Here is a 22,343-nt window from a genome sequence, read left to right as displayed (position 1 = left end):
GCGAATCCGCAACAATATATATAGATACATATATATATATATAAATATAGATACATATTATATATATATATATATATATATATATATAGATACATATTTATATATATATATATATATATATATATATATATATATATATATATATATATATATATATATATATATATATATATATATATATATATATATATATATATATATATATATATATATATATATATATATATATATATATATATATATATATATATATACATATATATATATAGATACATATATATATATAAATATAGATACATATATATATATATAGATATATATATATATATATATATATATATATATATATATATATATATATATATATATATATATATATATATATATATATATATATATATATATATATATATATATATATATATATATATAATATGTATCTATATATATATGTATATATATATATATATATATATATATGTATATATATATATATATATATATATATATATATATATATATATATATATATATATATATATATTGTTATGATTCGCGCCCGCCGGCGTGCGAACGGCCACGTAACTCGACTATTGCAATGAATCCCGGGGGTTGGAGCTTAGAAAATCCGAAGTTGAGAAATAAGGACCACCCTACTTAATAGGGGGTCACTCATCGCACTCAATGGAGTTGTGCCAAAAAATTAAAGGCCCATAGGACTGCACACCTTTTTTGCTGGCTCTCTGCTCAGTGTGCTCAAAATCCAGTACGAATTCTCATGTGCATTTTAAAATTGCATGATGAACTAAAAATTTTCTTCACGAACTGTACATTTGTATCGGCATTCATACATGTGAATTATCTTGTGCATTTTAAGGTGTACTGACAGAATGAAAGATTTTCCACAAATTGTGGATTTATAAAGACACTCATCATTATAAGTTCTGATGTGTGTTTTAAGGTTGGATGAATAACAAATATATTTCACACAAATTGTGCATTTGCATGGCCATTCTAGATTGTGAATTATCATGCGTTTTAACGCGACATTATTAAGTGAAACATTTTCCGCAAGTTGTGCATCAGAGTGGACATTCTCTCGTGTGATTTATTAAGTGTGATTTGAGCTCCAATGATATAATGAAGAATTTTCCACATGTTTTGCATTTGTGTGGGCATTCCTCTTGTTTGCAATTATCTTTCTCCCAACTGTGAATCTGATTAATATTTTCAAGTGTTTGTTTGTACATGTGTGTTTGTTTGTGCAGTTATAGGTTATAATTTCATGGCCGAACCTTTGCATCAAAAGGCCCCAAATTTTGGGAGTAGGTAATTAAGAATCTGTGGAAGGTTTAACCTACCACACATAAGCCAAACGTCCGTTTTGAGGGCACCAAAGGCCAAAAAAAGTGTATATTGGGATGTTGGGTCAGGCAGTGAGACTACTGGCACACAGCCAAAAGGTAATCACCATGAGACAAATAAGTCCAAAGCTTTACAGTGACGGGTATCCACCCGGGCAGTGCCCGATATCCCCTGCTATTGACCTCAGCCACAGAGGTGGACAGAGGTGATGTTTTCACCCCTGTTTGTTTGTCTGTTTCATTGCCTGTCTGTGAGCAGGATGTCTCACAAAGGTAAGGACGGATTTGGAAGAAATTTGGTGGACAGGTTGGGTGTGTGACAATTTGGTGGATATTTTGGTTAATGTACGGATGCAATTCCACCCTATCATTGGGATACAAAACGTAAACTGTTCAGCCCAGTGGAAGTATGCGCTCTCCCAAGTGCGATTCGAGTTATTTTATGTTTTCAAGTTAGATGATTGAATAAACAGCTTTGCACATGTTCTCCATTATGAATTGTCAAAATGCCTTTTGAGGTGGCATCAGTGAATTAATGATTCTCCTCATACTGTGCATTTATATTCGGTGTTCTCCATCGTGAATTCCCACGTGCCTTTTAAGGTTGGATGACTGACTAAAAGATTTTCCACAAATTGAGCATTTGTATGGGCGTTCGCCATTGTGAATTCTAATGTGTGTTTTCAGATGACACGATCGATTGAAAGATTTTCCACAACTTGAGCATTTGTATGAGCACTCTCCGCTGTGAATCATCATGTGATGTCGAAGGCTCGATGATACACTGAAATATTTTTCACAAACTGTGCATTTATATGGGCGTTCTGCACTGACCTCTCATGTGTGTTTTGAAGCTATATGACCGATTGAATGATTTTCCACAATTTGTGCATTTGTACGGGCGTTCTGCATTGTGAATTGCCATGTGCGTTTTAAGTGTGGATGAACGATTAAAAGAATTTCCACAAACTGTGCACTTATATGGGTGTTCACCATTGTGAATTCTCATGTGTGATTTCTGGGTGGATGAATGATAAAAAGATTTTCCACAAATTGTGCATTTGTACGGGCGTTCTCCATTGTGAATTGCCACGTGTGTTTTAAGTGTGGATGAACGATTAAAAGAATTTCCCCAAACTGTGCACTTGTATGGGCGTTCACCATTGTGAATTCTCATGTGTGTTTTATGGGTGGATGGATGATTGAAAGATTTTCCACAAATTGTGCATTTGTACGGGCGCTCTCCATTGTGAATTGTCATGTGTTTTAAGGGTGGATGATCGATTAAAAGATTTTCCACAACTTGTACATTTGTATGGGTGCTCACCATTGTGAATTATCATATGTGTTTTATGGGTAGATGATCGATTGAAAGATTTTCCACAAGTTGTGCATTTGTATGGGTATTCTCCATTGTGAATTCTGAGGTGTATCTTTAATGTGGAAGACTGAATGAAGGATTTTCCGCAATTTTTGCATTTGTACGGGCGTTCTCCATTGTGTAATCCCATATGTGATTTTAGGTGAGATGATTGGTTGAAAGATTTTTCACAACTTGAGCATTTAAATGGCCGTTCTCCATTGTGAATTCTCATGTGTATCTTAAAGCTGGATGAATGAATGAAGAATTTTTCACAACGTGAGCATTTATATGGGTGCTCACCATTGTGAATTCTCATGTGTGCTTTAAGGGTGGATGAATGACTGAAGGATTTTGCACAAATTGTGCACTTGTACGGGCGTTCACCATTATGAATTCTCATGTGTATCTTTGGGGTGGATGATCGATTGAAAGATTTTCCACAATTTTTGCATTTATATGGGCGTTCTTCATTGTGAATTATCATGTGTTTTTTAAGGGTGGATGACTGAATGAAGGATTTTCCACAACTTGTGCATTTGTATGGGCACTCACCAGTGTGTATTCTCATGGGTGATTTAAGGGTGCACGGCTGATTGAAAGATTTTCCACAAACCGTGCATTTGTATGGTCGTTCTCCACTATGAATTCTCATGTGAATTTTAAGGCTAGATGACCGATTGAAAGATTTTCCACAATTTGTGCATTTGTATGGGTTCTCCATTGTGAATTATGATGTGCGTTTTCAATTGGTATGGCCAAACGAACAATTTTCCACAAGTTTTGCATTTGTATGGACGGTCACCTTTGTTTCCTTCTTGAGCCTTGTGAAAATTATCTGCAACCATTTCCTTGTTCGCTTTGTCTTGTTTGCAAAAAGTCCTCTTGGTTTCATTTGGCGAGTCCTGTGGGCACGTGTCTGCACCGATCTTAAAAGTTGGTGCAATCCCCCTTGTAGATTCAGTGGATTCACCTGTAAATACATCACAGGACTCGTGAAAAGAAAAACTCAGATTCTGATCAATACCTGCAACACCATTCTGACAAATGTACCCAAGTCTAACATGCATGTCTGTATTTGTTCCACAGCAGAAAATAAATAAAATATTATTGATGTAAATAAACAGTACTGTATAAAAGTTTGGATTTTCCCATGATATTAGTACTTCAGGATAAATTCATCCAATTATCAGTCATGTGTTTATTATGCTAAACAAGCAGGGGTACCCATGTTGCCAGGCAACACCAGGTCCCTCCTCCTACTGCTTCCCCTCCCTCACCCCTGCCTCCTCCAACCTCACCTTCCGTCCCTCCGAACACCCACCCCACACCTTCCTCTGCCTACTCCCACCCCACCCCTCCTTCTGGACTCCTGCCCTTCCCCTCCCACCTTTGCCACCCTCCTCCCACAAAGGAATTTACGCAGGGTTTTCAACTACATTTGGGGAAAATATTTTTTTATGGCTGAAATAAGTCATGGTGGAGGTTTGTCCTGTCACCAAGTAATGAATCATGGGGTGTGTTTAGTTACCAAGTTTCTTGGATAGTGCTCACTAAGTGACTAAAGCACTGAAGCAGGCACTTCATTTGAAACCGTTGATAAGGAATGGCTGGCCTTGGGAACTGAACACACTCCCAGACATCTCGACAGCATACTGTGCATACAAAACGCCGACAAAAGGACAGTATTTCTTTCATTAAACACTTTAAATATTAAATCATGAGCAAATGCCACCCGTCGCTTCACTGACAGGAATACAAAAGGGGGGAGGGAGAAAAAGAGGGGGAAAGAGGGAGAGAGGAGGGAGGGAGAGCAAGGAGGAGTGGGGCAAAGGGAAGACAGTGTGAGGTGAGAGGAAGAGAAGGCAGACGTGTGGTGAAGCATCAATTACCGCCCGGACGCGTGTGGCGCCAAGCTGGCCGGAGACAAACACAGCTTGGACACGTCTGGAGACAATCTCCCACCGGATATAAACACTGTCCAGACACGTCCGGAGACAAACCCTGCCTGGACATGCATGTCTGGAGACAAACACCGTCCATACACGTCTGGGGACAAAAACCGTCCAGACACATCTCGGGACAACCATGGTCCAGACACTTCTGAGGACAAACAACGTCCGGAGACAAACAACATCCAGAGACAAACACCGTCAGGACACATCCGGAGATACCAACTACCCACAAATGTCCAGGGTATCAAACAATGTGCGAATTGACTCTGGATGTTTAAAAGCATTTCAGAATCTCCTACACTGAGCAGAATTTCAAAATTTAAAATGTGGAATCAACCTTAGTAGCAGTTCCGTCTGCTAAAAAAAAGGTGTTCATTTGTTTAATTCTCACATTGCTTCATACTCTGGATGTCTCCAGACAGTGTTTCATATGACCGCACTGGCAGGGCAAGTGATTAGTGATTGGAAATCTGTGGCATATAAAAAAGCCAATACTCGGAGACACCCAGAGCGTCAAACAATGTCCGAATTGGATAAATGAACACATTTAGCAGACGTAACTGTTGCAAAGGTCAATTCCGTCGTATAAATTTGGCTCACAATTAGAGATTGCAGAAGTTATCGCATGTGCGGAAATGAAATAAAAGCACGAACACCGGTGTCTCCAGGCATTTATAACCATTGTGATGTATATAGCGATTCGTGGGTATGAAGATGATATACGAGTGAGGAAAGTTAAAATAAATAAAAAACATTTGAGTGCTTTTTCGTGAAGAAATCATGTGGCCTGTTCAAAGTCAAGGCATTGTTGAGCAGGACAAAAATAAATGGCGAATTAAGACCCCAGCAACCTGACAGACGGCTGACACCTTGTTGAAGGCTAATTTAATAAGGCCATTAATTATCTTCAGAACGCATGTTTGAATGAACCAAAACACCCAATTTTCATTCCTGCACTCCCTTAGCATGCCCTTAGTATGCATGCAAAGTCTCAGGCTGCTAGGTCTCATGGTTTTGGAGTTATGGAGGAGATAGACACTGACACACACACACACACTTATTATTTTAGATGGACAACACGTTGTTCTGTGTTCAAATGTACACCAGAGGCCGATGAAGCCTCAGAGCTACGCGGACAAAAAAGCTGATGGCGATTTCTGGGCCGCTGGAGGGAAAGTTGTTGTCTGGCCAATGGGTGGTGCTTGTGATGCTGGGGGAGAGGAGAGCTGTGGACGTGGGCTGTAGAATGGGCAGTGCTTGTGACCCACAGACAAGAACTGAGCTTTATTTGTAAGATCAACAGGTTTTATTAATGTGTGTAAAACAAACTGCTCAAGTAAACCAGAAGGGCACTGGATAGAGTGCATTCCTCCACCAGGCTGAACAGAATACGTTTTGTAGCCTGTGATAGGCAGGATCTGCATCCAGAGCTAAACCAAAATCAAATCAGTTCTTGTCAATCTAATGTTACTGTCACGTACCCAACTCATCCACCAAGTTTCATCTGAATCTGTCAAAAGCTGTTTGAGAAATCATGTGTTACATCGTTTTTGACCCGATCTCTCGATCGTGAAGAATCACTTTAAAAAACGTATATTACCTGGATCTGGATCTGGATCTTCACCAAAATATTACCATTTAATCCGTGACACACACCCAACCTGCTCCATCCACCTTCGGTGGCAGAGATAAAAACCAGAACAGCACAAAAAATTGAAACTTGGCACACATCAGGAACTCCCCAATGGGAATGACAGTTGATAACGATGACATCATAACTGGATGTAATTCTTTATCCGATGAAGAGGAAAGATTTTGAGGATCATCTCCAAATTAATGTCAAGAAAATTAAATTGATGACTTTATTGATGATGTGGTGTGGTGGCCATCCGAATTGGAAAAAAAAAAAACCTTCAAAAAAACCTCTGAAACGACTGAATAAGATTGATGCAAAACTTCACAGGTATGATCAACTTCTCATGTGGAAAAAAGTTTGATAACTGACTTTATCAATGATGTGATTTGGCAGCCATGTTGGGTAGAACAAGCTTAAATGAGCTAAGATCCTCGTCCTCTTAATGATGAAGTCATAAAAACGAATATGACGTCATTGTGATGTATCAGGTTTGCGATAAATTTATCTGTGCTCATGCCTGGCTTGATTCCCGCAAACAAAATTCAAACAGCTTGCCTAGTTTCGGAGATAATGGTATAGGCGATTTGCATTAGCGGCGATATTATGATGTCAACTTTTTTTCAAGGAAGAATTTCCAAAATCGGAGATGGTTACTGCCTGCGTGTGGGCTCTCTGCATATACATGGCAAGTTTCACAAAGATCCGATGAAAACTCTGGGTTGTGAAACAAAAATGTCAAAAAATAGGAATGACGTCATAAAAATTGATATGACGTCATAGTGATGTATCATTTGTGCAGTAATTCATCTCTGCTAATGCCCTGTTCGATTCCCGCAAACAGAATTCAAAAAGCTTGCCTAGTTTCGGAGATAATTTTTAGGCGATTTTCATTAGCGGAGATATTTTGACGTCATAACTTTTTTTTCAAGGAGGAATTTTCAAAATCGGAGATGGTTACTGTCTGCGCAGGGTATTTTTACATATATATATATATATATATATATATATATATATATATATATATATATATATATATATATATATATATATATATATATATATATATATATATATATACGCCAAGTTTCAGGAAGTTTCGATGAAAACTGTAGGCTGTGAAACAAAAAAAGTCCACAAGAAGAAGATGAAGAACAACAACGTGACGAAGACTTAGAGATCCTCCACGAGGATCTAAAAACAAACCTTATATATACAGGGTGTCCAAAAAAATATACAACTTTTCACCTGCAAAGAGGATGGTCATAACATATATTTTTAAAAAAGATATATGGCTGGATAGAAAGCTGAAAGGTTGAAGTTTATTGTACCAATGTCAAAATTGCAACCAAAATTTAAATTTTGGGATAGAATCGTCATTTTCTTTTGGACCACATGTTCAACATAGGCTCCACGTTGTCCGATCACTACCTGCAAATGCGTTGTTATGTTCTCCATCACTTTGGGAAACGTTTCCTGAGGAATGCTCTGGATTTCTCGGTGGATGTTTTCCTTCAGCTGATCAAGAGTCTGAGGCCGAGGGTTTCTATAGATCCTGTCCCTGAGATACCCCCACAAGAAGAAGTCCAGAGGAGTAAGGTCAGGGGAATACGGTGGCCACTCAACGTCTTCGTAGAGGGAGATAAAGCGGCCCTCAAAATGTTGGTTGAGAAAACGCCTTGTTTCCCTGGCTGTATGGGGCGGTGCCCTATCCTGCTGGAACCACTGGGTTCTCATCTGGATCATCTTCAAAGATGTATGGACCAATTATCCCATACCAACCAACCGCCACCCACATGGTGACTTTGAGAACAGATCGAGGCACCAGTTCAGTTGATGCATTACCAGGATTTTCAGTTCCCCAGTACCGAAAGTTTTGCTTGTTTACCTCCCCGGACAAGTGAGCATGGCATTCTTCCGTCATGTGAAGTTTTTGAGGAAGTCTGCATCTTCCTCCAACTTTCCTGAGAACCAATTTTCAAAGTCGAGTCGTTTGCGTTTTTGTTGATCAGTAAGCACCGTTTCCGTTTGAATTTTGCATGGAAAGGCATGAATGTCTTGGCGAAGGATCCTCTGAACGGTGCTCTTATGAATGTTTGTCTCGGCAGAAAGTCGTCGAATCGATTTTTTTGGACTCTGAACGACCGCCTGTCTCACCATTTCCACATTTTCTTCACTACGACCTGTCCTCTTCTGACCACTGTGACCCTTGCGAAGGTCACAGATGGTTCCCACATTGGTAAACTTTGTGATGGTGCACTTTATTGTCCGAAAGTTTGGTGCATGGCGCAAGTGGATACCGAAATGTCTCGAGTGAAGATGTTGCACCTGTATGACACTTTTCGTCTGGTGCCAAAGTTCAACAATTTTCGTCTGTTGTTGTACGGTCAGTCTTAGCATTTTTCTGGCGCTTGCTTGGTATCAAAATAAACTTCAGGGTCTCTGCAACAAGAAATGAAGCATAAGTGACAAAATTACTGCTTTTTTTAGGATCAAACGAAGCATTTTTAAAGTTGTATATTTTTTTGGGGCACCCTATGTATGTGATTGACTTCTCAGTTTTAGTTGGGTTTTAAATAAATGATGTCATAGGTCACGTGGGCGGGCAGCCATATTAGAATAAAACTAGAATGTCACTGTTCGCCACGTTGATTGATATGCCTCCACCCACAATATTACAAGTCGCACATCCGTAGAGCAAGACTGGAAGCACCAAGGACCTGAAGACTAAGGCCTTTCGTCCTCCTGCACAGGTACCGGCAGCGCCACACCCCATGATCCATTGAATCCATAACTTCTCAGGCCCAACCCAGATGTCTATTGACCGCTGGCTCACAGCCAGCAGAGACATGAATATCATTGTCACGGTAAGTGAATCTCTCCGTGACCTCAACTTTCTCAGCACAAACAGGCACAGACAAGATAGCAGGATACAATATGTCATTGAAACCATGGATCTTAGTTTTGACCCAGGAAACCTGTAATCCCAGCAGCTCTGACTCTTAATTCAGCACCTCATCTCCACAAAGAGGATTTATGCTCTTGAAAGGGACCTTAGGGATTGGGGAAGAACGGTTAGGACAGGTTAACTGAACAAAGATGGTAAGAGGGTTCGGGACACGTATAATTTAAAATAAAAATAAAAATCTAATTACTTTATTACAACCGAATGGAGGGGGGTATGGACAAGGACAGGCACAGGCAATAGGATGGGGTGGGGGGGAAGACCATAGGTGAGGACCGAACCCGTCTTCGGACCGGCCAATGCCACCACACAAGACCACCACAAGGCTAGCCAGCTTCACATGCTGACCTACTGTACCTTACCTGGTCTGCCTTTGCCATGCCTCTGTCTTGACTCCATTTGCCATACCTTGCCCACACCTTTGTTCGCCTGCACTGCACTTACCATGCACTGCCATACCATCGCTGAAACTTGCCAAGCGCCCCAGGACCATCTGTTTATGAAAGTATTTGGAGGGACTGCCATGCAGGCAGCCACATTATTGGGGACTTTTTGGACAGCCCGGGAACCATGATTGATAAAGGCCTGTTCAAATGGACTGTGGGATGGCTTGTAACCTGCCGTGTTTGGGTGAATTGTCTCAAGAAGCCAGGAAAACAAAGGACCATTAGGGCCCTGAAGGCGCCAGGCTGCGTGAAAACCTGCAGCTGCACTCATCCCTGAATTTTTCATCTTCTGTGTTTCCTTCCTTTGAGTCACAGGTCCTGGGCCATGAGCAATGTAAATATGAGAACTGTACATAGTTATAACTCACCTGTTTATGTTTAGTTTCAATTCCGGAAATGTAGCATAAGGATGTCTGTATGGGTCTGCTAGCTTTGATACGCAACACATTAGGTTTATTATTTTCGGGACATGTATTTGAAATGTCGCACTCAGGGATCCATAGGTAAAGCGTACTCGGGGATACTACACTTACGTATATGCCACACTAATTTATAAGGACTCGGGTCAAGTCCAGCAAAAGGGAGGGGGGTAGTGTTGCGGTTCTACAAAACCGCATACCTCTAATGCATCAGCACCCAACATACAGTTATCCCCAGGCAGATATTTCATTAGTATTCGTGTCGTTAGTTCTCCCCTCATGAATAGTGGTTTAACTGGACAAAGTGCAATGCGTGGGTCTTGTAGTTCAGTCTAGAAAATATTTCTGATTCATACTCTGCCCCCAACTCTACCCTTGTGGTGAAGTTTCGTGAAGATCGGTTTAAAATTGTGACCTGCAAGCGATTGACAGACAAACAAACAAGAAAGACATCATGCAGAGCACGATACTTGCAAAATCCACACCCATCTCCAAAGGTTGCCATGGATGCATCAAGTTGTACATTTCATTAAGATTAAAATTGACAATCTTAATCAAAGCTCAGGTCAATCAGATGAAAAATGATTGTTTTTCAGATTGAAATTGATGATTTTAGAAGTTTGACCTTGAGTTGACCTTTGACCTTTTGACCTAAAATAATTTCCAAATTCAGTGATGCACTATGCAATTGCTGCTGAATCAGATGAAAATTGACAATTTTTTTTCATGAAATTTGATGATTTTAGTAGTTTGACCTCGATTTGACATTTGATCTCAATATAGTTGGTTTCCCAATTCAGTGACGCAATTTGCAAATCTTGTTCAACTTTCAAGTCAATCAGATGAAAAATGACGATTTTAGAAATTTGACCTCAAGATCAATCGCCTTCTTCGTTGAGACTACACATATACATTTCCGGTCAAAAGTTTCAGAACACCCCCATTTTTCCAGTTTTTACTGAAATTTAAGCAGTTTAATGTTTCAATGTATTCTGAAATTAAAGCACAGAACGAATAAACAATTGCAGATAAAAAAGAAATCATGGAATCATTTTGTTGAACAAAATTTCATCTAACATTTTCACTCATCAAAGTAGCCACCTTTTGCAGATATAACAGCCGGACAGACTCGTGGCATGCTTTCCACAATGAAAATAAAATATTGTTCGGCAAGTTCTTCCCAACACTGCTGCAGAAGTTCCCACAAATGTGTTGCACTTGTAGGTTGCTTTGCTTTCACCCTTCTGTCCAGTTAATCACAAACCAGCTCGATGGGGTTTAAATCTGGAGACTGTGCTGGCCATTCCCTGACTTGAAGCCTTCCATCTTGTTCTTTTCCTCTAAGGTAGTTCTGAAATAGCCTGGAGGTATGTTGTTGGTCGTTATCTTGTTGCAGGATGAACCCCTGACCAACGCAGCGAAGACCAGAGAGTATTGCATGGCGCTGCAAAATGCTGTGGTAGCCCTTTTGGTTCAGGGTGCCGACTGAACTCTACGCAAGTCGTCACTCTGTGCAAGTCGCCGACTCTGGATCCAGCAAAAGAGCCCCAGATCATCACACTTCCTCCTCCATGTTTGACAGTTGGTGTCACACACCAAGGAACCATCCTTTCGCCTAATCGATTGCATACAAAAACCCTGCGTGATGAACCGAAGATTTCAAATTTTGATTCATCGGTCCACAAGACCTTCTTCCAGTTTTCAGGAGTCCACTGGTGGTGCATCATGGCCCAGGAAAACCTCTTTTTCTTATTTTGCCATCTTAGCAATGGCTTTCTTACTGCCACTCGACCTGTCAAACCTGCCGCTCAAAGTCTTCTCTTCACAGTTGAAACTGAGACTTTCTTACTTTGACCGGTGTTAAGCTGAGCTTGATGCTGCTGTCATGCGAGTCGCCTATCAGGCAAGCTGTTCACTCTCAGAAACTGGTCTTCTGATTGTGTTGTGGCTTTGGGTCTGCCAGACCTCTTCCTGTCAGAGTTTCCTCCAGTTTCCAAGTGCCTTTTGATGGTGTAGGAAACTGTACTGACTGACACCTTGGCTTCTTTGCAATTTCTCTAAAGGAAAGACCTACACTTTTAAGGATTGTAATGGTCTGTCTGTCTTCCTTTGTTAATTGTCTTTTTCTCACCATTATGACAGCAATATACTACTTCCTGCAGTGCAATATTGTCCAAATAATGCTTCAGAGGGTGTAGCAACACAGTCTGTTCCAACACTGCTTTTAAAAAGACAGAGGGTTTGCAACTAATCAACAAAATTTGGGACACCTGGAGGAATTGTTTGCATTAACTTTCAAGGCTTAATTTACTTACATTGCTGCAGAACAGCTGCAGTTGCTAACCCATTATTTGTTCCCTGAAAAGGGCCTTTTTTAACAACTCTGAAATTTACATTATTTTTCAGTTTTTCGTAACCTAAACTAGTTTTTTTTTAACCTCTGGCAGTTTACCGCTTAAGGCCCGGTCACACCTTGACGTTTTAGCCAGCGATGGCAACGTGTTAAAATTTATGTAAAACGCTGGCTTACGTTGAACTTTTGATGGTTTTTTTTAAAGATTCGGACGTATTCATAGCGACTTGGTCTTATGTATAACGCATTGGTAACTACACAGAATGTTTCGTTGTGTTATAGATAACTTATACCAACGAATGCTGAACCTGTTGTCGGCCTACACAACCGATGCCCAACGATAGTCTAACTCAGGCATAGCGCGTTGCACGCATCGCCGACGATGTCGTGGCGTAGCCTATTAAAAGGCTGATGCACAACGATTCAAATCATAACTGCCGTAGAAATGGAAGGGTCAAAATCGCGGTCACACCTTGGCGATCTTGCCAGCGTATGCCGACGTTAAAAAAAGTGTGTCTAAAACGTTGGGGCACGTCAAATACGGTATGGGTAAGTTTGGTATGCGCGAGTAGAACGCTAAATACGCTATCATAAGTCGTAGTAAGTAGAGTACGTCAAGAAATTTTGAACATGTTCAAAATTTTACGACGAACTCGGCGTATGACACACGTTCGCATGCGATGGGGATAAGTTTTACACACGATATGTGGACGCTTACACACGTCCACAAAGGCTACTTATAAGCTACTCATAAGTCGAAACACGTCGCGGTAATGCCTTTTTTACGCGAAACTTATTTCTAACTTATGTTTGACGTGCTTTGAACCAATTCTTTACGTAGTCCCAACACACATCGACGTATGTAGACGTATTCCAATGACGTCTTCCGGTCGACAAAAAAAAAAAAAATGAATGTGTTTCTAGCTTACAACTGCCATATAATGACGTGTTCCCAGCGGTTTTGGGAATTGGTATATAAAAATGGTGTTCATAAAAGGGGAACCCAACAGTGTTTTCGAGTTCCTTTTTGAGTCGATGTCCATGTCAGCAGTATCAGCATCAGTATCAGTATTAGTATTAGTATTAGTAGTAGTTTGTTCATGTTGGCAGTAGTAGGTGAGTGTGAGGAGGAGGGTGTGGGTTATGATGGATTGTCCTTGCGTCCACGTGTCCACGGGTCGGTTCATAGGCTGCCACTTAACGATTTAAATGGCTGCATCTCCACTATTGAAAGTAGACGCTTGCGCTCAACAATTTGAATTATTTTACACTCAACGACTTTTAAACGGTACCACTCAGCTAGTTTCATTGTTTACAATGAACGATTTAAATTGCTGTCACTCGCCTTTGTTTTTGACGCTGAGGTTTGGAAATTTTAATCGTTTCTATTGAACGTGCTAAATCGCTCAAACCCCACCATTGAAAGTAGACGCTTGCACTCAACAATTGGATTTTTTTACACTCAACGACTTTTAAACGGTACCACTCAGCTAGTTTCATTGTTTACAATGAACGATTTAAATTGCTGTCACTCGCCTTTGTTTTTTTTTTTTGTTTGTTTTTTTTTGACGCTGGGGTTTGGAAATTTGAAGCGTTTCTTCTGAACGTGTTAAAACGCTCAAACTCGACTATTTTAAATAGACGCTGCCGATGGACAATTGGAATCATAGCCAAGCTAGACATCGAAGTGTGAACATCCTCGTCATGCCGAAGAAAAGTTTGAAGAATGCTGCAAATAAGTGTCCTGGCCGTGGCCGTGGACGCTGACGCAAGGACGATCCATTATACCGACGTCTTTCAGCCTATGAGTAACTTAAAAGTAACGTCTGTCGACGTGTGGCAACGATCGCGTAACGTGCCAACAACACTTTAATCATAGGTTAGAAATAAGTTTCGGGTACGCTAAACATTACCTCGGCGTGTCTCAACTTATGATTAACTTACAAGTAGCATGTGTTGACGTCTGTCAACAATCGCAGACCGTGCCTACAACTTGTGGCCAGCATAGCGGAACGTGTGAGTCATACGCCGGCATACGTCGTGAAATTTCAAGCATGAAAAAATTTGAGGACAACCGAAAAGTACAACGTTTAAAGCCAACGTACAACGACGTATGGCAACGTACTACGACGTATGCCAGCGTGCTCTCAATGTTATCAAAACTTACCCATAACGTATTCAACGTGTGCCAGTGTTTTAGAAAAAAAATTCAAAAATCGGCATACGTTGGCTAAAACGTCAAGGTGTGACCGGGCCTTTAGCTTTGTACCATTTCAGGTTATTCACTGGACTTGAACTGCTTAAATTTCAGTAAAAACTGAAAAATGGGGGTGTTCCAAAACTTTTGACCAGTAACGTGTGTATTGATATACATATATATCTTGATATATGTATATATATATATATATATATATATATATATATATATATATATATATATATATATATATATATATATATATATCTTCTTCTTCTTTCGGCTGCTCCCTTTAAGGGTCGCCACAGTGGATCATCCGCATGATCCGCAGAGAGATTTGGCACATGTTTTACGCCGGATGCCCTTCCTGACGCAACCCTGGTCGCCTCTTACGAAACACAGGGATATGGTACACCTATTTTAACCGGGGTATACACTGGCCCAGTATACTGGTACTCATTTCGCCGACCTCGGAAGGATGACAGGCTGAGTCAACCCCCTGGTGTATTAATTCAGTGGCCCAACGGGGCTTGAACTCAGGACCTTTTGGATCCCAAGCCGCTGCCCTAACCACTGCGCCAACACCAGGCTTATGTAGATATATATATATATATATATATATATATATATATATATATATATATATATATATATATGTATATATATATATTGTGACGTCCATGGGACTTCAATAGTCCCGCCAAGGTAGAATGAGCCGAAACGATGGAGGCGGTTTATTTATTTATAACCCAAACATGGCGGTTCTAATCGCTCTACCGCAAACGGGACGAGGAAGGTGGCACGAGTCGCTTTTCACTGAGTTGATGATGTTTAATTGTTTTTACTATTAACCAGAAATAACAAGACTTGGCAAGAAGAGGGATCCGGGGCGATTCGACGGGATGGTGTGGGATCGGGCGTGGGGAAAACACAGACAATTCCAATGAATATACAGATCTCAAACCCTCTAAGGCGCCAAGTACACACACACGCACATGCACACACACAAAACGTAGCTACTTCTGGTGGTCAGGCTGGACCGTGGTGTGGACGCAACTGTCCCTGGATCAGCGTCGGATGAGCTCTCGTCAGGGGGGGGGGGGCAGGAGAAACCGTGGTGCTGTCGACCTCCTGGTCCTGGCCCAAGTCCGCTCACAGCCGCCAGGGAACCAGTTCTGGCGCCAAATTGCGAGCAGGAGAGGGAGGCAGGTCCGCCCGCCGTTCGACCCCGTAGTGCGAGCCAGCAGAACCCCAGAGCCAACCAAGGTGAGGCACGAGGCTCAGCAAGGCTCCAAGACACGATGAAGAACACAATCGAATCAGCACAACAACAAGGATGCTTCCCGCGCAACAGCCTCCACACCAAAAAAACACGATCGTTTTGTCCCGATCTTCTTCCTCTTCTTTTTCGACCCCGAACAGAACCTTTTTATCCTCCTGTCCTAGTCACTTCCAATCGAGCCGTTTATTGGCCCACCGCCGTCGCCTTCTGCCAATCGTGATCACGGGGCGGAGCCATCCGCTGCACTGTCCTGTGACGTCACAGCCAGTCTCCAGAGAATACCAAAAGGGGTTTACGCAGATACACTTACCCAATCCCGTGTCCCGATCTAATTACGTGACAATTATCATTTCCCCCTTGAAGAAATGAACATTTACTAGACAACTTATCACCACTGAATTGCTACTTATTACATCGAGATCCTGGTAAACTCGAACAGCATGGCATACCTAATTAAACATCCTAATTACCCTTTGAATGCATACCCCCTCCCTCAAACGTAACACTGCCCCCTCCTCTGGTACCGCAGCTCCTGCAAGGTATATCACAGGCGCTACCGTACCAGCCTTAACACTTACTGACTCACACCTAATTAACCTAACGAAATAAAGTAGGAGGGGCAATGGGCAGCGAGTCGCAGCTAACTTACCTATCCTGCTTAATGTACTACCCCCTTATGGCCTTATCCTCGCCTAAACAATCATTCGTTTTTTTTTGTTTTTCTTTATTTTATTTTATCACATGGGTGCACTGAGCGAAGTTGCACTCCATCTTCTGGATCATCGCTCTTGCCCAACACTTTAGGTGATCTGGGGAGGGGAAACAAAAGGTTCCACAAAAACACAACACATACTTTACATTCCTACTCTAAGCCTTAACGACACTATTCACAGGATATTTACACTTGACCGCCTCCCCCAGTGGATGCTAATAGACCCAGCGTTACCTGGGGAGCCAATTTTCAAATTTGCTTGCCCCAAAATTATGCGGACATCATGCCCTTGCTGCACATGTCAAGTTGTGCGGGATCGAGTGGGACTCATACATCTTCACAACACTCACACCATGGTCATCATCACATTTCTAGGTCATGGTCCTCATTTTAATCATGCAGGCTGAATCCCGTCGTGGCCGTGGGGTGGGTTACCACAAGATGATGGGGGCATCTCAGGTTCAACCATGCCCACAGGTAAGCTTTAGTCCAACCCGGACGTTTCTCCGCCCCGCTCCCTTTGATTCCCTCCCCCCTGGTAGCCATCAGCTCTAATCCCGTACAACACTCTGGAAGGGGTCTCACTGGCTCCTCTGGCCTTCCTGGGTCGCCAAGGTCCTACCCGCCTTGGTCGCCCCACCAGACCCTCTCCCAGTTGCCTCCAGACACTGTCACCATTAGCCACCAGGTGGTGAAGCTCCTTGAAGGGGGTCGCAATTCCCTCTCACCGTGAGGTTCAGCAATCCCTGTGAACAAGCACATCATCCCCACCCACAAAACCCACATGACTCCCCCACCCCATCGGCCTTACATGTGACACCTGCATTTCTAACACTTCACCGACCATGACCTTCCTTGTTACCACACCATGCCCAATAAAAAAAAACAATGTGTGCACCATACATTTCACTTCTTCACTTAAAACAACTCACACAGCACTTCTCACCCGATCCACGCACCAGCCATTGGACAGCCACTCGTGCCCGCTTTGTTTCCAATTACCCACTGTCCCGATTGTCACTCTAAAACCCAGCAGAACTTACAAACCCATGCCAATTTTCCCACAATTCATTTTTTCCACCAAAGGAGGGCACTTCGCCACAATCTCAGCAGCCGAGCATGGCTGTATATGCTCAGCCCAATCTAGTCTCCCCGACCCCCGACAGTGATCTCCGGACCCGACCTATGAAAGGGCATCTCGGATAGACCTGGCGGTTCAGCAGGAGGATTCACCCTCTCCGAGTCTAAAAGTCTATTGGAGGGTCCCTCCATCGCCGGGTACCGGCAATATCGTTGCATGTGTCCTCTTTGCCCGCACCGGAAACAACTCCCCATAAAAGGCCCCCCGTGAGTATTGGTGAAATGTCTCTTCCGGTTCCGGACCCCCTCGGCCATAATCGAATTGCTCTATTGGCTGGGCTGGACCCCGCCGCTTTGGCGCACTAACTACCAGATTACCCTTTATCAAACTTGACAGTTTCTGGCAAATTTCCTGAAACATTTGGGTAATGCCAATTTCTCCCAGCCCCCCTCCCTGATCCTGGATCTCCGCCTGTCGGATCGTCACCGATGGCCTCTCTGGAACCCGACCCGGCCGAGTCCACGAGGCCAGCCTGGCCGCGCACTCGGCCGCTCGGTGAACGGTGGGTGGATCCTGTAACTCCACTAGCGCTCGGACCTCAGGGTCAGGAAGAGCAGCTAAAAATTTCTCTAGTGCCAGTCTGTCCCACGCCTCCACTGTAAGGTCCCGATACGCGATCCTGACTGATTGGTAAATGTCCTGTGCCAGCTCCTGCACTGTCTCACCCGGCTTTAATCTGCGGTGCTGGAGCTGGGCCCGCACCAGATCACAGTTCGCTGCAAAACCAAACCGACGGCTCAACGCCTCGCAAATGTGGGAGCTGGTCAACATCCCCTCCGCGATCACGTTTAACACATCTGCGGCTGGTCCCCGCAACATTGCCACCAAATTCCCTGTACGTTCCCGCTCATTCCACCCGTTTCGTCGGGAAATGCACTCAAATTGCGTCAGAAAAGCTTCAACGCTCCCTGACCCGTCGAAATTTACCAGGGGGATCACTTTTACGGTGGCCCGCTTCTCAGTTTCTCCCTTGTCCGAATCCAGCCCAGGGATCAAACACCCTTGTGGCTGCGTATCCAATTTCGGAGCCCACTGTGGCCAAAGATGTTTTCTGGTGAGGGTCTCATGGGTCAATTTTGCCTCCTGTTCCAAACGTTGAATGGACCGATTCACCTCTTCCCGCAGGATCTTCTGGGCCCGCACAACCTCCAAGGCTCCGTCACGAGTTTGTAGCTGCTCCTCAACCAACCCGGACACTCTACTTACAAAAGACGGCTCTACCAGGCCTTTATCCAAGACTTCATCTTGGCTCATAATTTTATCTTGTTCGTCCAAACGAGCCTCCAATCCTTTTACCTCCTCCGCCAAATTCATCCCTTGCTTCCTCAGCTCTCCCCACTCTTCAACTTGCAGCTGCATACGAGCATCCACACAGGCACGATGACGTTCCAGGCTTTCATCCACTTTATCAACCCGAATGTTCCTTGCATCAATTTTATCTACCAATTTTTTCCCATAAATTTTCCCCCTCCAATGTAATTTCTACCTTTGTTTCCTCCAATCTATCCTCGAATTTACTTTGTATTTCCCCCAATTTAACATCCACACACTCCTGCATCTCAGTTTTCATTTTCTCCATCTTTTCCCCCAATTCATCCCTCATTAAATCAATCCGTGCACCCAACTGTACCCCCATTACCCCCAATTGATCTGTCATTTCTGCCCTCTGTGTCACGAATTGATTTTCCATTTGTGCCGTCATTTCTGCCCTCTGTGTCACGAATTGATTTTCCATTTGTGCCGTCATTTCTGCCATTTGTGCCCCCTGTGCCGTCATTTATGCCCCCTGTGCTGTAATTGCACTCATTAAACGTTCCAACATTGTCCAGATCGTCATCGTGCCGGTTTCCGGCGCTGCCGGCTCCGTTACGGGCGATGAAGCACGGTCCACGCTCGGAATGGGGGAGGTTCCAACCCTACCCCCGTCTCTCCCTTCTTCCCCCAACTCGCTGCCAGACACGTGGCCTTCCTCAAACATCTGCACATCCGCCATGGTGCAGAAGTCCCGTTTGCCGCCAATTAATTTAAATTTGAAAAATCCCGCCAAAATTTTCCCGCGCTCGCGCGCTTCTCTGTGATAATTCTATATTCCAATTCGTGGCGAGATTTTTATCTTGGTATATTCTCCCGATACCAAATATAATTTAGAGGGGTTCGAACATGCCACTCCTGACACCAATGTGACGTCCACGGGACTTGAACAGTCCCCCCAACGTAGAATGAGCCGAAACTATGGAGGCGGTTTATTTATTTATAACCCAAACATGGCGGTTCTAATCGCTCTACCGCAAACGGGACGAGGAAGGTGGCACGAGTCGCTTTTCACCGAGTTGATGATGTTTAATTGTTTTTACTATTAACCAGAAATAACAAGACTCGGCAAGAAGAGGGATCCGGGGCGATTCGACGGGATGGTGTGGGATCGGGCGTGGGGATAACACAGACAATTCCAATGAATATACAGATCTCAAACCCTCTAAGGCGCCAAGTACACACACACGCACACGCACACACACAAAACGTAGCTACTTCTGGTGGTCAGGCTGGACCGTGGTGTGGACGCAACTGTCCCTGGATCAGCGTCGGACGAGCTGGCCTTGCTCTCGTCAGGGGGGGGGGGCAGGAGAAACCGTGGTGCTGTCGACCTCCTGCTACTGGCCCAAGTCCGCTCACAGCCGCCAGGGAACCAGTTCTGGCGCCAAATTGCGAGCAGGAGAGGGAGGCAGGTCCGCCCGCCGTTCGACCCCGTAGTGCGAGACAGCAGAACCCCAGAGCCAACCAAGGTGAGGCACGAGGCTCAGCAAGGCTCCAAGACACGATGAAGAACACAATCGAATCAGCACAACAACAAGGATGCTTCCCGCGCAACAGCCTCCACACCAAAAAAACACGATCGTTTTGTCCCGATCTTCTTCCTCTTCTTTTTCGACCCCGAACAGAACCTTTTTATCCTCCTGTCCTCGTCACTTCCAATCGAGCCGTTTATTGGCCCAACTGCCAATCGTGATCACGGGGCGGAGCCATCCGCTGCACTGTCCTGTGACGTCACAGCCAGTCTCCAGAGAATACCAAAAGGGGTTTACGCAGATACACTTACCCAATCCCGTGTCCCGATCTAATTACGTGACAATTATCATTTCCCCCTTGAAGAAATGAACATTTACTAGACAACTTATCACCACTGAATTGCTACTTATTACATCGAGATCCTGGTAAACTCGAACAGCATGGCATACCTAATTAAACATCCTAATTACCCTTTGAATGCATACCCCCTCCCTCAAACGTAACACTGCCCCCTCCTCTGGTACCGCAGCTCCTGCAAGGTATATCACAGGCGCTACCGTACCAGCCTTAACACTTACTGACTCACACCTAATTAACCTAACGAAATAAAGTAGGAGGGGCAATGGGCAGCGAGTCGCAGCTAACTTACCTATCCTGCTTAATGTACTACCCCCTTATGGCCTTATCCTCGCCTAAACAATCATTCGTTTTTTTTTGTTTTTCTTTATTTTATTTTATCACATGGGTGCACTGAGCGAAGTTGCACTCCATCTTCTGGATCATCGCTCTTGCCCAACACTTTAGGTGATCTGGGGAGGGGAAACAAAAGGTTCCACAAAAACACAACACATACTTTACATTCCTACTCTAAGCCTTAACGACACTATTCACAGGATATTTACACTTGACCGCCTCCGCCAGTGGATGCTAATAGACCCAGCGTTACCTGGGGAGCCAATTTTCAAATTTGCTTGCCCCAAAATTATGCGGACATCATGCCCTTGCTGCACATGTCAAGTTGTGCGGGATCGAGTGGGACTCATACATCTTCACAACACTCACACCATGGTCATCATCACATTTCTAGGTCATGGTCCTCATTTTAATCATGCAGGCTGAATCCCGTCGTGGCCGTGGGGTGGGTTACCACAAGATGATGGGGGCATCTCAGGTTCAACCATGCCCACAGGTAAGCTTTAGTCCAACCCGGACGTTTCTCCGCCCCGCTCCCTTTGATTCCCTCCCCCCTGGTAGCCATCAGCTCTAATCCCGTACAACACTCTGGAAGGGGTCTCACTGGCTCCTCTGGCCTTCCTGGGTCGCCAAGGTCCTACCCGCCTTGGTCGCCCCACCAGACCCTCTCCCAGTTGCCTCCAGACACTGTCACCATTAGCCACCAGGTGGTGAAGCTCCTTGAAGGGGGTCGCAATTCCCTCTCACCGTGAGGTTCAGCAATCCCTGTGAACAAGCACATCATCCCCACCCACAAAACCCACATGACTCCCCCACCCCATCGGCCTTACATGTGACACCTGCATTTCTAACACTTCACCGACCATGACCTTCCTTGTTACCACACCATGCCCAATAAAAAAAACAATGTGTGCACCATACATTTCACTTCTTCACTTAAAACAACTCACACAGCACTTCTCACCCGATCCACGCACCAGCCATTGGACAGCCACTCGTGCCCGCTTTGTTTCCAATTACCCACTGTCCCGATTGT

At 43.7% G+C, this 22,343-nt stretch overlaps 1 protein-coding gene and 1 pseudogene across 1 annotated transcript in view; both read right to left on the bottom strand.

The window, feature by feature from the left end:
* The window catches only part of LOC147009482 (uncharacterized), a 132,380-nt gene that overhangs the window by 72,672 nt on the left and 37,365 nt on the right, over positions 1–22,343 (bottom strand). Inside the window, 1 exon segment of the mRNA XM_085861764.1 lies at positions 3,530–3,697. Coding sequence (XP_085717890.1) covers positions 3,530–3,697 — 168 coding nt within the window.
* On the bottom strand, positions 1,029–3,521 carry LOC147009484 (uncharacterized; annotated as a pseudogene).

The sequence above is a fragment of the Eptatretus burgeri genome, chromosome 17 (assembly GCF_056783735.1).
Source record: "Eptatretus burgeri isolate ZD-2024b chromosome 17, Ebu_testis_v1, whole genome shotgun sequence".
NCBI classification, from domain to species: Eukaryota; Metazoa; Chordata; class Myxini; order Myxiniformes; family Myxinidae; genus Eptatretus; species Eptatretus burgeri.
The sequence above is the reverse complement of the archived record's forward strand: the minus strand, read 5'-3'. Positions and strand labels throughout refer to the sequence as shown.